Source organism: Perognathus longimembris, chromosome 28 (genome assembly GCF_023159225.1).
Source record: "Perognathus longimembris pacificus isolate PPM17 chromosome 28, ASM2315922v1, whole genome shotgun sequence".
In the NCBI taxonomy this organism is placed as follows: domain Eukaryota; kingdom Metazoa; phylum Chordata; class Mammalia; order Rodentia; family Heteromyidae; genus Perognathus; species Perognathus longimembris.
In genome coordinates this window covers 53,920,194-53,934,772 of record NC_063188.1, presented here as the reverse complement: position 1 = coordinate 53,934,772, position 14,579 = coordinate 53,920,194, and the positions used below count along the sequence as shown (strand labels likewise).

The following is a 14,579-nucleotide window of genomic DNA, read 5'->3' as shown; positions in this document are numbered from 1 at the left end:
CTTACTGGTTGGATTCATATAAAGGATATGGGAAGCAAAAATGTTGAGTTTTGTTTTATGACAGAAGCTTTCAAATATCCCATCTGCCCTTATCTGATCATCATTTCAATGGAGTACTTCAATAGAGTAATTGCTTTCATTCTTTATTCTTCATTCCCTATATATTAAGGTAACATTTATAGTTCATACCCATTCTTGGTACCATTACAAGTACAAGGAAGACCCAATTTCTTCTTTGGAACTGACTGGGAACACCTGGAACAACTGGAGTGATTATGAAGCCACATACACACGATTGCACAATGCAGAATGCAAATATAAGAGCTATAAGTATTTGAAGTATTTATTTTGTCAGGTCTTTGGGTTTAGCGTGACTGGGGAATAAATGCTTTTAGAGGCAATTGTGTGTCTGTGAAAAATAAGCACATTTGGATTATAAGGGTAAATCTGATTTATTACATTTACATAATCTACATCTCCCTAGGAAGTGCCACTGCAGGGGAATTTAATATGTGAAATAAATGAGGCAGTGTTTCTTAACTAAGGAAAATTAATTTGTTTATTCCACAAAAAGTGACTGAGCATATTCTACGTAACCAGCTCTTATTACTGATACAAATATGAGAGTAAACAACAGTCATTTATAGGAATTCTCTTGAAGAAAAAAAAGTGAAGATAATTTTTTTAATATCTGAAATTCCAGTAACATCAATCCAGAGTGAATTCCACTATGTAATGAAACATTATTCATTATCATTTGAAACATATAGCATAAATGCTTTCAGAACAAAGTTTCTCCTTAGAGATTTTTGTGTCTTTTATAGAAGATACTCACATATGTAGGCAGAGTAGTAGTATCTGTCCTTTTCTAGTCAGGTAATAAAATCCTAAACCGTACTTAGGTGACTTGTTTGTTCGTATAGGAGCAGGCTTAGTGGCTTACCAGATGATAGTGGGAAACTAACCCCTTTCAGTCATGTGAGCTTCAGAGTCGAAACCTTTCAGTGGTTGGGTATTTTTTCTGGTCATATTTTATGAACTGATCATTCTTTTCTTCAAAATCCAGCATAGCTTTGTGCTTCTGTGGCCATTAGCATATGTAGATAGGTAGTATCTGTTCCACTGCAGACATTGAGGAAATTGCTATTTGAATGAATAATTGGAGAGATTAATAGTCCTTACTGGATGCTTATGGTAGGAAGGAAACTACAAATACATGTAAATGATATGTGATAGAGAACAAACCAGTTTTTGTTCCATGGACCAGCCCACCTTCTTATCCCATATCAAATGGAGACTAGAAGCCCCGTGCCTTTACTACTCCTTCTAGATTTTCAACATTATGAATGTCAGCCTGACTTATTCCAAGGGGATAGCTGATCTTATAAACTACTCAAGTCATTATTAATAAATTTCCTGTTTCTTTTCTTGGTTGCAGATTGCTAATACTTTTTGCCTTCTTTTCACCAAGGACTATGATGCCTTCTTTGAAGCCCGAGAAAATAATGCAGTGTATGCCTTTTTGGGACTGACAGCTCCACCTGGTTCAAAGGTATAATTCTTGGTTTCCTGCTTTATAGATCATTGTATTGCCAGTGGGGTTATTTTAATCAATCTGTCAAAAGCAGTGCATCATAGTTATAAATAAATGACCCTGTTATTCATATATTTAATGCCTAGCAGGACAGACAGATGTGCAAAACACATATACAGTTATAAAATACATGTATAAGAACAAGGAGATACATAGAATTTCTCATCAAGCTTCCCAAGGCAATGAGTTTATCATTATTCATGCACAAATAAATGATTAGTAACTTAAATGACTCCATTATTCCAACTGCCATGCACAGTTCTACATGGACAACAAATATCTTATTTCATGGTAATATCCTTAGCAGCATTTATTTTCTTTGTGTGAGAGAAAATAATTGAGTCATCCATTCAAATTAAACTAAGATTATTTGAGTTACAAAACTGGTGACTAAATTACTGGCTAAATTTATTTTTTTCGTTTCCTGGCCAATACAAATTAGCTTTTCAAGTGGCAGTGTTCCCAGGAGAGACTAAAGAAAGCAAGCAAAAGTGAAATTGCCTGTCTAATGAAATATCTCAATGCTTTGGGCTTTAAATATACCTTTGTGGTTATAATAGGTCTTCTTCACACAAGCCGTTTTAATCAAACTTCCTCTCCCCTTCTGTGCCAATATATGTTATTCTTTTACCCACTGATTTTATGTTAAGCAGATTATTCAAATTCCTACTCTTTCCCCAATTTTGAGAGCCTGTGTTATTGTTTGTGTTTTCACTAGACAGGGTTTACAAATGTTGTACTTGCATGACTGTAAGATTTTATTACTTTGCCAAACTTTCTTTTCCTATGGATAAAATGTTATAGTTTAGGATTTGTATGGTTTGTATCATAAAAATAAAGTTGTTAACGCACTTTTATTTAAATAAGTTAGTAAGTTCCAAATTAAACCATCGAGTGTAGTTCGTATTAGAGGTTAGTCTGTATTGTGTGGTTGGTAACTTAGTTCCCTTCAGTTAAAATTAGACTCATTCATTCATTCATTCATTCATTCATTCAGTAAATATATATTGAGTGTTAAGCACAAACATTATTGGTTGATCAAATACATACATACAAATATAGCATACTCCTAACATTCTATATACTTATTACCCAGTAGTGATGTCTATGTAGAAAACTATGACATATATCTGCAAATAATTGTAATTGAAGATCTACTGTGGTAGGTTCAGTAAGAATGGCCTAAGCAAATGTTATAGGAGCTTAGAAGAAATCAGCAAAAATTATTTCTAGGATGACTGGAAGGTTTTCACAGAAGAGTGACACTTGGACTGTTTAACATTTCAAAATACTCACATGATAGTAAGGCATCTTTCACAGGGACCCTTGCATTGATTGAAGTACTGTTGCACATGGGATCAGAGTGTAGAATGGTATGATATCAGAATAAGAGTTGTTAACTAGAGAAGGTTCAGGATTGGGAACAACCGATTGTTGTGGTAAGCCCTGCCACGATTATCATGGTAAGGAGGGAGAGGAAATAACACTCTTCTTATTTCAGTATGTAAGAAGGAATTTAAACTATGTATTAACAAACTAAATTTGACAACTCTACGCACTGTGAAGCCATGGAGAAATATGTTAGACAAGTAGACCTATTAGTTGATACTTTGAGTTCAAGGAAATGATTAAGTCTGAAATGGGGCAGCAGTTTTAAAAAGGGAAAATGGCTTTATTTAGGAAGCACAGAAAAATGTTGTAGGCTGTAACAATTAATGAGATGTTTCTACATGCAAAGAATTGGATGTTAATCCTATCTCTGGGGCACCTTACCTGGGTGATTGGGAAATGAAACAAATACCATGGAGAAAGCAGAAATATTGAGTGGTCTAAGAGTTTAGAGTGATCCAAATCTTTCCAAGACTTCCAAGAGTTAGTTTTGGAAAGGAAGAGGGTATATGAACTTCTGAGGTGGTAAGCACTGAGGAAATATCGTTTAAAAATAAAAAGAAACTTTGTGTGGGAAGGTTAGGAAAGTTCACATTTGAAATTACCCTACATTGGGGCTGGGGATATGGCCTAGTGGCGAGAGAGCTTGCCTCGTATACATGAGGCCCTGGGTTCGATTCCCCAGCACCACATATACAGAAAACAGCCAGAAGTGGCGCTGTGGCTCAAGTGGCAGAGTGCTAGCCTTGAGCAAAAAGGAAGCCAGGGACAGTGCTCAGGCCCTGAGTCCAAGGCCCAGGACTGGCCAAAAAAAAAAAAAAAAAAAGAAAAAAGAAATTACCCTACATTTAGAGTGAGGTTGGAAATAGTGAGGGGGTATTTGAAAGATTAGAACTCTGAAAAATGAAAGGATTCCTTTGCTGAAAATAGGCAATGATTATGAATGAAAGGACGTGTGAGCAGGGACCTAGCTGAAATTAGAATCTATGAGCCCCTGCTGGAGTCAGTTTGCCCAGTGTGTTTTGTTTTCTACAAGTAGGAATTAAGTAAAAAAAAAAAAAGAAAAAAAGATGTTATGAAAGATTGGACAAAAGGAAGCCAGTATATTGGATTAAGAAGGCACATTTGAAATTGACATGAAAGGGAGATTTTTTCTGGGGAGAAGGTGGAGTGATGTTTACATTAAATTGGGGAATGAGCACCTCATATTCCTGTTTCTGAGGTTCTCTGGTTAATTAAATTACTCACGATTCTATAAATACTATTTGCTTTTGGGTAATAATAAAGCTCTAGATAAAAATTTACTTAGGGATATATTCTACAGATAAACTAAAAAGAATTTTCTCTTGACTTGTGTTTTGGAAGTTAATAACTTTGTTGAGGAAGAAGATAATTGAGAGCATGGAATTTAGGATTCATTATATCAAAGACTGATCAGATATGATTGTAGTGAACTAGGTTGCTTTCAAATGGCTGGGTTACTCACAGTTGCTACATGCTAATTCTGATTAAATACCTCATAACACATATTAAATGCTTTCCCAGTTATATGTGTTTGTTTATTTGCTTGTTTGGGACACTACTAGGATTTGAACTCAGGAGCTTATGCTTGCTATGCAGTCATCTGCTGATTAAACCATACTTCCAGTCCTTTTTGCTTTAGATATTTTTTCACATAGAGTTTCACTCTTTTTGTTCCCTAAGTCAGGCTTGGAACATGGACTATTTCTCCTCCATCTCTCATTTCGTTAGGATTATAATCATGTACCATCAAGCTTGTTCTTTGAGATAGTCTTGCTAACTTTTTTTCTGGCTAGGCTGAATTTGAAATTTAATCCTTCTATCTCTGCCTCCCAGGTGGCTGAGTATAAGATATGAGATACTGTGCCTGATTATATTATGTTTTCTGGTGAATCTTTCTCTAAAATCTGAGGATAAGAGGAAATTATTATTTTTTTCTCATATCAATAAACTTAACTTTATATTTTATTTTTTTTATATATATTTTTTATTATTAATTGAACATAAATTTTTTTACAAGGTGTTGTGCAAAGAGGGTGAAGTTACATAGTAGGGCAGTGTGTACATTTCTTGTGATATCTTACAACCTGTTTTTCCATCCCTTGTCTAGGTCAGGTAGACCTATATGCAATATACAATGTATCAAGCACATATACAGTGTTCACAGACTTGGTCTGTCCTATCTCCGTCTCCCTTTGTTAACAGTTATATATCAGGGAGATCATGCCCCTTTGTTTTCTGTGTTCTAGGCTTGTCTCACTCAACATTATTTGTTCGAGTTCTGACCATTTCCCTGTGAATAACAATATTTCACCATTCCTAATCGCTATGTAGTATTCCATTGTGTATAAGTACCATATTTTTTGGATCCATTCGTTTGTGGAGGGGCATCTGGGTTGTTTCCATATTTTGGGTATTGTGAATTGTGCCGTGATAAACATGGAAGTACAAATGTCCTTTTGATATCTTGGGTTTTGCTGTTTAGGATAGATGCCTAGGAGTGGTATGGCTGGGTCATAGGGTAGGTCTATATTGAGCTTTTTGAGAAACCTCCATACTGTTCTCCAAAGTGGTTGTACTAATTTACACTCCCACCAACAATGGAGAAGGGTTCCTCTTTCCCCACAGCCCCTCCAGCATTTGTTGTTTCCTGAGTTCAGAGTATAGGCCATTCTAACTGGGGTGAGGTGGTATCTCAGGGTTGTTTTTATTTGCATTTCCTTTACTAGCAGGGATGTTGAGCATTTCCTCATGTGTTTCTTTGCCATTTTTATATCTTCTCTTGTGAAGTCTCTCTTTAGCTCTTTGCCCATTTCCTAATAGGTGTATTGGGCTTGGAGGGGCTTAGTTTTTTGAGTTCTCTGTAGATGACAGATATCAGGCCTTTGTCTGTTGCTGTGCTGGTAAATATCCTTTCCCATATCGTTGGCTGTCTTTCTATTTTGGTGGCTATGTCCTTAGCTGTGCAGAAACTTAATTTGTAGTAGTCCCATTTGTTGAGTTTTTCCCCTATTTGTTGTGCCCCTGGGACTCTATTCAGGAAGTTCCTTCCTGTGCCTATAAGTTTTAGTGTCTTTCCTACTCTGTCCTTCAGTAGTTTCAAGGATTCAGGTCTGATATTGAGGTCCTTGATCCATTTTGAGTTGGTCTTGGTGCATGGTGATAGGCTTGGGTCTACTTTGAGTTTTCTGCATATGGCTGCCCAGTTCTCCCAGCACCAGTAGTTGAAGAGGCTATGTTTATTCCATTGTATGTCTTTAGCTTCTTTGTCGAATATCAGTTGGCTGTAAGAGTGCGGTTTTATTTCTGGGTCTTCAATTCTAATCCATTGGTCTTCCGATCTGTTTTTATACCAATACCATGCTGTTTTTGTTATGATGGCCTTGTAGTTGAGCTTGAAGTCTGGTATGGTGATACCTCCTGCACTATTTTTTTTGCCTAGAATTGCTTTGGCTATTCTAGGTTTTTTGGTGTTCCATATGAATTTATGGATTGGTTTCTCTATTTCAGTGAAGAATGTGGCTGGGATTTTGATAGGTATTGCATTGAATTTGTATAACAATTTGGGCAATATGGACATTTTCACTATATTGATTCTGCCTACCCATGAGCATGGGAGGTCTTTCCATCTCCTTGTGTCTTCTTTGATTTCCCTTATTAGATTTTTGTAGTTTTCATTGAATAGGTCCCTCACGTCCTTGGTTAAGTTGATCCCTAGGTACTTTATTCTTTTTTTGGCTACTGTAAATGGAATTGTTTCCATAATTTCCTTTTCTGTTTGTCTATTGCTGGTGTACAGAAAAGCTGCTGACTTTTGTGGATTGATTTTGTATCCTGCTACTTTGCCAAATTGGTTTTTAAGTGTAGGAGTTTGGGTACTGAGTTTTTTGGGTCCTTCAGATATAAGATCATGTCGTCTGCGAATAGGGATAACTTGATTTCTTCCTTGCCGATGTGGATCCCTTTGATGTCCTCCTCTTGCCTTATTTCTATGGCTAGGGATTCCAGCACTATGTTGAACAGAAGTGGGGAGAGTGGGCATCCTTGTCTTGTTCCTGAGTTTAGGGGGAATGATTTAAGTTTCTCTCCATTTAATATGATATTAGCAGTTGGTCTGTTGTATATGGCTTTTATTGTTTTGAGGAATGTTCCATCTATTCCTGTTCTCTCCAAAGCTTTTAATAGGTATGGATGTTGTATTTTGACAAAGGCTTTTTGGGCATCGACTGAGATAACAATGTAATTCTTAATTTTAGATCTGTTTATGTGGTGAATTACGTTGATTGATTTACGGATGTTGAACCATCCTTGTGACTGAGGGATGAAGCCTACTTGGTCATGATGTATGATTTTCTTGATCAGTTTCTGGATCCTGTTAGCTAATATTTTATTGAGGAGCTTTGCGTCTGTGTTCATTAGTGATATTGGTCTGTAGTTCTCTTTTTTTGTTGGGTCTTTGCCTGGTTTGGGAATGAGTATGATATTAGCTTCGTAGAATGAGTTTGGGATTTCTCCCTCTGTTTCTATTTCGCGGAAGAGTTTGAGGAGTATTGGTATTAGCTCCTCACTAAAGGTTTTGTAGAATTCGTTGGTGAATCCATCTGGGCCTGGGCTTTTCTTAGTAGGGAGGTTCTTGATTACCTCCTGTATCTCACCATAAGTTATTGGTTTATTTAGTTGATTTATTTCTTCTTGGTTCAGTTTGGGCAGTTTGTACTTCTGTAAGAATTGATCCATTTCTGTAAAATTATTGTTTTTTGCTGAGTAGAGGTTTTGGAAATAGCTCCTTATGATTGTTTGAATATCGTGTGTACTTGTAATTTTTCCAGTGGAGTCCCTGATTTTACGTATATGAGTCTCTTCTCTTCTTTTTTTTGTGAGTCTTGCAAGGGGTCTGTCAATTTTGTTTATTTTCTCAAAGAACCAGCTTTTAGTCTTATTTATTTGTTGAATGGTCTTTCTATTTTCAGTCAGATTTATCTCTTCTTTAATCTTTGTGATCTCTCCCCTCCTAGTCGTTTTAGATTCTGTCATTTCTTGTTTCTCCAGTTGTTTTAGTTTCATCGTGAGGGTATTCACCTGCGCTGCTTCCATTCTTTTAATGTGGGTGCTGAGTGCAATGATCTTGCCCCTCAGTATTGCCTTAGCTGTGTCCCATAGGTTTCTTTGTGATGTGTTTTCTTTGTCACTGTGGCTTATGAATTCGTTGATTTCATCTTTAATTTGGTCTGTGGCCCAAGTGTTGGATAGCAGCATGGGGTTTAGCCTCCAAGAGTGTGTATAGTGTCTGTGGTTTCCTTTGTTGTTGAGGGTTACCTTTAATCCACTGTGATCAGATATAATACATGGGATGACGTCAATACTTTTGTATTTGCTGAGGTTCTTTGTGTGGGCTATGACGTGGTCTATTTTGGAATATGATCCATGGGCTGCTGAAAAGAAGGTGTATTGGGTCTCTGTAGGGTGAAAGGTTCTATATAGGTCTGTTAGATCCATTTGGGAAATGGTGTTATTTAGGTCCTCAGCTCCCTTACTAATCCTCTGAGTGTTGGATCTGTCTCTTGGAGAGAGAGGAGTATTAAAGTCACCTACTATGATTGTGTTTGCGTCTATCTTGCTCTGTAATTCTGTGAGAATTTGCTTGACATATGTCGGGCCTCTTTTGTTCGGTGAGTATACATTTATCACCGTGATGTCTTGATTCTGGATTTTTCCTTGTATTCAAATGTAGTGTCCTTCTTTGTCTTTTTGAGTGGACTTTAAAGAGAAGTCCAGCTTGTCTGAGATCAGAATGGCTACACCTGCCGTTTTGGTGGGTGCATTTGCTTGGTAGATCTTGCTCCATCCTTTCATTCGAAGCCTGTTTTTGTCCCTTGCTGTAAGGTGGGTCTCTTGTAGACAGCAGATGTCAACTTTTTGTTTGCGAATCCATTCTGCCAGTCTGCTCCTCTTAATCGGGGAGTTTAAGCCATTTATATTTAAAGAGATCAAGGATAAGGGTGTTTTTTTCTCCTTCCATTTTCTTGGTGGGCTGTTTTTTCCTCTTTTTTTTTCTTCTTGTCTTTAGTGAGCTGGTCTTTCTGCTGGACTTTGGCTATTGAAGTTTCTTTCTGATTCTGTCTGTGTGTCTTTTATGATCTCTGTTGGGTGGGGTTCCCCTCTTAATATTCGCTGTAGGGCTGGTTTTTTATTCACATACTCCTTTAGCTCCTCTTTGGTGTGGAAAGATCTGGTTCTCCCTTTGAATGTGAACTCCAATTTCGCTGGATATTTGATCCGAGGTTGTAAATTGTTATTCTGGAGTACTTGGATGGTGTTCTTCCACTCACTTCGAGCTTGGTAAGTTTGTGTGGATAAGTCGGATGTTATTCGAATCCTCCTCCCATTGAAAAAAGTTTCCTTCTTTGCTTTGGCTGAATTCAGAATTTGCTCTTTAATCTTGAGGTCTGTAGTCCTGAATATTATGTGCCTTGGGGTGGTTTTCCTGGGGTCTGGCCTGCCAGGTGTCCTATAGGCTTCGGTTACCTGGATGGGGTCCCCTGTGAGATTGGGGAAGTTTTCTGCAATAACTTTATTGAGAACATGATTAAGCCCTCTGTTCTGATATTCGGCTCCTTCTTCTCTTCCAATTATGCGCAGATTATATCTCTTGTCTTTGTCCATTAGTTCCTGGATTAATCTTCCCTGAAGCTTCACCTTTTCTTGGAGTGTGGTCATTTTCTGGTTGTTGTCAGCTGCTTCATCGTCCAGGCGAGAGATTCTGGATTCTATATGGTCCACTCTTTGTGTTATGGTTTCAATTGTGGAGTTTATGGATGTCAGAGAGCTATTCATGGTTGTCATATCAGCTCTGGTCGTGGAAATTTCTTCCTTTAAAGAGTTGTATTTTAAATCTATTTTTTCATGCATTTCAATCTCAGGATGTGGAGATTTTCTTTAAAGGCAGCTTGCATTGTATCCATTTTTGCTTCCATTTCTTTAAACGAGGCTTGCATTGTATCCATTTTTGCTTCCATTTCTTTCTTGGCTTCCTGGGTGTCCTTCCAGATTTCCGCTCTAAACTTCTGATTTCATTTCTGACGCTTTCGATCATTCCTGTTAACATGGCCTCATTTGCTTTTTTAGTCTCCATCTCCTCTTCAGTCGTGCTGCTTTTTGGAGCTGGCGAGTTGGCTTGTCCTTTGATGAACTGAGTTATGTTTCTTTGTGATTTTCACATCTGGAGGTCTGTGTAGATCTTCCCTCCCTTCTGTGTAGGCGTGTCTATGGCATCAGGTGCTGTCGCTGTGGCTCCGCCCACCAGTGCAGGGCACGCCTACCCGAGCGGGCGCTTTCGCCGGGGGCCCCGCCCTCCTGTGCACTGTGAGTCCCCTACAACAGGCACTTTAGCGGGATATGCCTCCCAGAGCGAGCCCTGGGTTGTTGGGTTGTGCTTGCGCCCTCCTGCGAGTCCGTTGGGGGAGGCAGTATGTGTGGGGCCCAGTGGGATCGACTGTCCGGGTGTGGCTTGACACCCTCAGACCTCGCCTCCGCTGCGAGGGGGGGGGACGTGATCAGGCTCAGGTGACCCTGCTGGGCTGGTATTGCCCACCAGCGCCTGTGATTTTAGTTGTAAGAGTCCGCAAGGTCCAGGCGCCTCGGGTGGGGCTTGCCCTGCCTGCCGTCCCCCGGCCCCCGTTGGGAAGGGGACGGGGCCGGTTCTGCCAGTTCAGGAACCTTTGGGGGCTTGGGGCTGTTCTGCCCTTCCCTTGCTAAACTGGCTTCCCAGCGCCTGATGGGAGCTTCCCGCCTGATTTGGGGGTTCTTTGTTCCCGCGGGAGTGGGGAGGGGGAGGGAGGGAGATCTAGCTTCTTTTCGGGCTTGGGTCTCCCGTTGGGGGAAGGGATTATGAGGGACTCACTTTTGCTGCTTTGTGTGTGTGTCCCGTGCAGCTGTTGGCCCTTCAGGGGTTGGCGAAGTGTCGTGGTGGCTTCCTCCCGTTCCCTCTTTCTGCCACGCTGGGTTCCCTTGTCCGAACCCGGTTTGGACCCGAACTTCTCGTCGCTACCGGTGTGTGTCTTGGTCCGCACCCTGCCTTGTGTCCGTGGGGTCTCCCGCTATATGAATTCTGCGCTCCTGGCAGCCTGTCTGCCGATCGCCGGGTTCGAACTGCTGGCCTGTGGCCCAGATGATGCGTGACCGAGTGCTTGCGGGGGGGGGGGGGGGGGGTGGGCGGCGGCCGGGCCGCCCCCTCGGGGTCCTGCTGCCCCAGGAGGATTCGCGCGGTCTCGGGCGGCGGGGCGCGGGCCTCAGGCAGCACGGGGGCCCCGGTCCTCCCCTGCTGGCGCCCGGCAGGAGCGCCTGGAAGTGGACACTTGGACGGCGTGGAAGAGGAAATTATTAAAAGCATGTTACCAATGAGGAAAGGTGTGCAATTTTGGCACAAGATATATTACTTCCCTCTTTCCTCTTCTGTCTCTTTCCCTCTCCCTCCCCTTTTCCCTTTCTCCCTTCCCTTCCCTCTCTCTCCACTCCTTCCCTTTCTTCTTTCTAGATATTTTAGAAAGTAATAGGTGACATAGTTCACCTCTGTTGCTAAGGATGTATTAAAGATGAAGTATATTGTCTTTTCCTCCTGCTTTTATTTTTACCTTTGGTCTTTTTATTTTTTTTCTCCTTCTTTTGAATCTAGTATCATGGATACTCAGCTACCACTGGGTCCTCTTGATGTCACTGATTCAGTTTGGTAGTCCATTTCTTCTGCCAAAGTCACTCATTATGGGAGGCAAGCACTCTACCACTAGGCCATGTTCCCAGCCCCCTAGGTCACTCATTATCTATCTGTAGTTCAACACATTTTCCTTGAAGTTGACTTTATGTCAAATAGTATGTTGGTTTTTTCCATGTCCATCCATTTCCTTACGAATGGGGAAAAAATCATACTAAGTGAAGTGACCCAGACCCAAAGAAACATAAGCCCTATGGTGTCCCTGGTAGGGAATAGCTAGTACATGAATAGGCTAGTTGTGGTAGAAGATCAAAATACCCCAATAGCTACACCATATGACCACATAAGAAGATGCCAAGTGAAATGAACTCCACGTTACAGAAACAATAGTTATACCACTGCTGTAATTATTCTCAACATGCCATGTGAACTCATACTACTTTTTTTTTTTCTCTTTTTCCTTGCCTGTTTGTTTGACGGATTGGTTTGTCTAGTTTTGTTTCTCTTGTGCTCCCTTCCTGTGGCTGTACTCTCTCTACCACTGTATCACATCCGAGTACCCTGGATACTGTTTATATGGATATTAGAACTGGGGAACGGAGAGGGAATACCAAAATGGAGAGACAAAGAACAAAAAGACAAACCATTCAAAAAGCAACACTTACAAAACCATTTGGTGTAAACCAACTGCACAACTATTGGGGGGAGAGGGAAAGAGGGAAATGAGGGAAGAGATAAAAAGTAGAACAAGAAATATACTCACTGCCTTTCATATGAATCTGTAACCCCTCTGTATCACACTTTGACAATAAAAAATGTGAAAAAAATAGTATGTTGGAAGGCAGAATGTACACACAATGTAGAGTTCTGTGTTAGAGGCACTTGCTCTCCAGATAAGAAGAAGCAACCTGATCTGTAAACATAAAAGGCACAATATTTAAATGAATAGGAAACAAAATTCTACACTTCAAATAGCAATGCTCTTGAAAACACATTTTTTAAATGCCCACCCCCCAAAAAAACAGTAACTAGCTGTTTTGAAATAAATTATCAAAAATACACCTGAAGTCACTTTTTTATGGAATTATTTCAAAATCAAGAACAGTGGTTAGCTAGGTTTTTATTACAGGTTTCTAGACAGTACTTTCTATTTCAGAATTTTTCCATTATTGATTTTTAAAGACTTCTTTTCTGGGGGAAACTACTCTGCCTTTGAATATTAGTAGTTTGAGTTACTGTATTCCAACCAAAGTACACATGGGTAATTACTTTTGTGATATTTATATTTACGTGTTTTGTTTGTCTTTCATTTCAGGAGGCAGAAGCCCAGGCAAAGCAGCAAGCAGCCTGAATCTTCAGCATTCCACCATCAGCATCTTGAAAAATGAGTCTCCTTTGCTTTTTATAAAATAACAAAAGCATCTTGGCTTCAAAAGAAACAGCTTAATGCTGTTAGTTGGTTTCTCGCATGCAAACAATCAAAATGAATACATAAATTAAAATGTGAAAGCTCTGGTGAGATGATTGGGTGATGAACATCTTAAGGAGATACCATAGAATAGAATAGAATAGAATAGAATAGGTATTGTTTCCTGCCAAGGCATTTTATGTACTTCAGTGATTTTGCAAAGATAACACCCTTCTTTTTTGATATTCTTTTTTTTTTTTTTTTTTTGGCCAGTCCTGGGGCTTGGACTCAGGGCCTGAGCACTGTCCCTGGCTTCTTCTTGCTCAAGGCTAGCACTCTGCCACTTGAGCCACAGCGCCACTTCTGGCCATTTTCTGTATATGTGGTGCTGGGGAATTGAACCCAGGGCCTCATGTATACGAGGCAAGCACTCTTGCCACTAGGCCATATCCCCAGCCCCTTTTTTGATATTCTTATTGCAGCTTAAACACTGATGAATTTAAAGGAGAAAGGCTCTGCTTCCAAAAGTATCTTGTTAACTTCAGTGAACAAAAATATGTACCTTTTTAATTTGATATTACTGTGAATAAAGTGTACTTGCAAATAATGTTTATGGTGGATTAAACATTGTGATTATGACATTCCCAGTTCTTTTGTAGAAGAAACTCCTTCATACTGAACAATGTGTTTTCTGGGTCTCTCAATGTGCCCTTCCATTGCACATTAAGTGATGAGAATAGATAGCATCTCGTAAAAGGCAATTCTTCAGCTTTAGAAGTCCCTTGTTAAACTCCACAGCTATGAGGGAATCATGTTTCTAATTTGCTTACTTCGGTGAAATGTGCATTATAAAAACGTATGATGCCATTGCCCAGCATTTGTTTTTTGGGGATTTGGGTACAAGAAATCTGTTTCTTTTTCTTTTCATTTTTAAATACAACTTGTGATCAGAATGCCACCAGGCCTTTTCATTTCAGGTTAAGGATCTGTGTGTGAGTACATAAATCTACATGCAGAGGATTTTTCCTATGCTTCTATTTCATCAAGTATCAAGTAAAAGGAAAACACTTAAAATACACTGCAGACTTCCCAAAACACAAGAAGCATGGCCTAAGTCACTTAAGCAGAAGATAAACATTGTACATTGGTTCCATACTACACTTTAAAAAATATACACCTTTTTCTTTTTCTTTCTGTTGTTTGCAAATCTATATTCTGCAAAAAAATCAACATGTAGCAAAAACATGGCTTTATTTACTGGATTCTAACTTGATGTGATGCTTTAAAATAAACTCATTGCTTTTAGAAACATAATTATATGTTCCTGGAGTTTCTAATTAATAAAACAGCAACTGTAGATAAGCAATATCTTTTGAAAGAGGGTTGGGAAAAAAGAAAAATAGCCAAAAGAAAACAACTTGAATGTAATTTCCGTTTCCTTTTCAGCATTCAGAATTTTG

The 14,579-nt window shown here is 39.5% G+C and overlaps 1 protein-coding gene across 1 annotated transcript in view; it reads left to right on the top strand.

Annotated features, from left to right (window-relative positions):
* The window catches only part of Sh3bgrl (SH3 domain binding glutamate rich protein like), a 71,927-nt gene extending 58,560 nt beyond the window's left edge, over positions 1-13,367 (top strand). The window contains exons 3-4 of the mRNA XM_048336099.1: positions 1,472-1,552; positions 13,027-13,367. Of these exons, the coding sequence (XP_048192056.1) occupies positions 1,472-1,552; positions 13,027-13,062 (117 nt within the window). The 3' untranslated portion in view covers positions 13,063-13,367. The remainder of the gene's footprint in view (positions 1-1,471; positions 1,553-13,026) is intronic.
* The last annotated feature ends 1,212 nt before the right edge of the window (positions 13,368-14,579 follow it).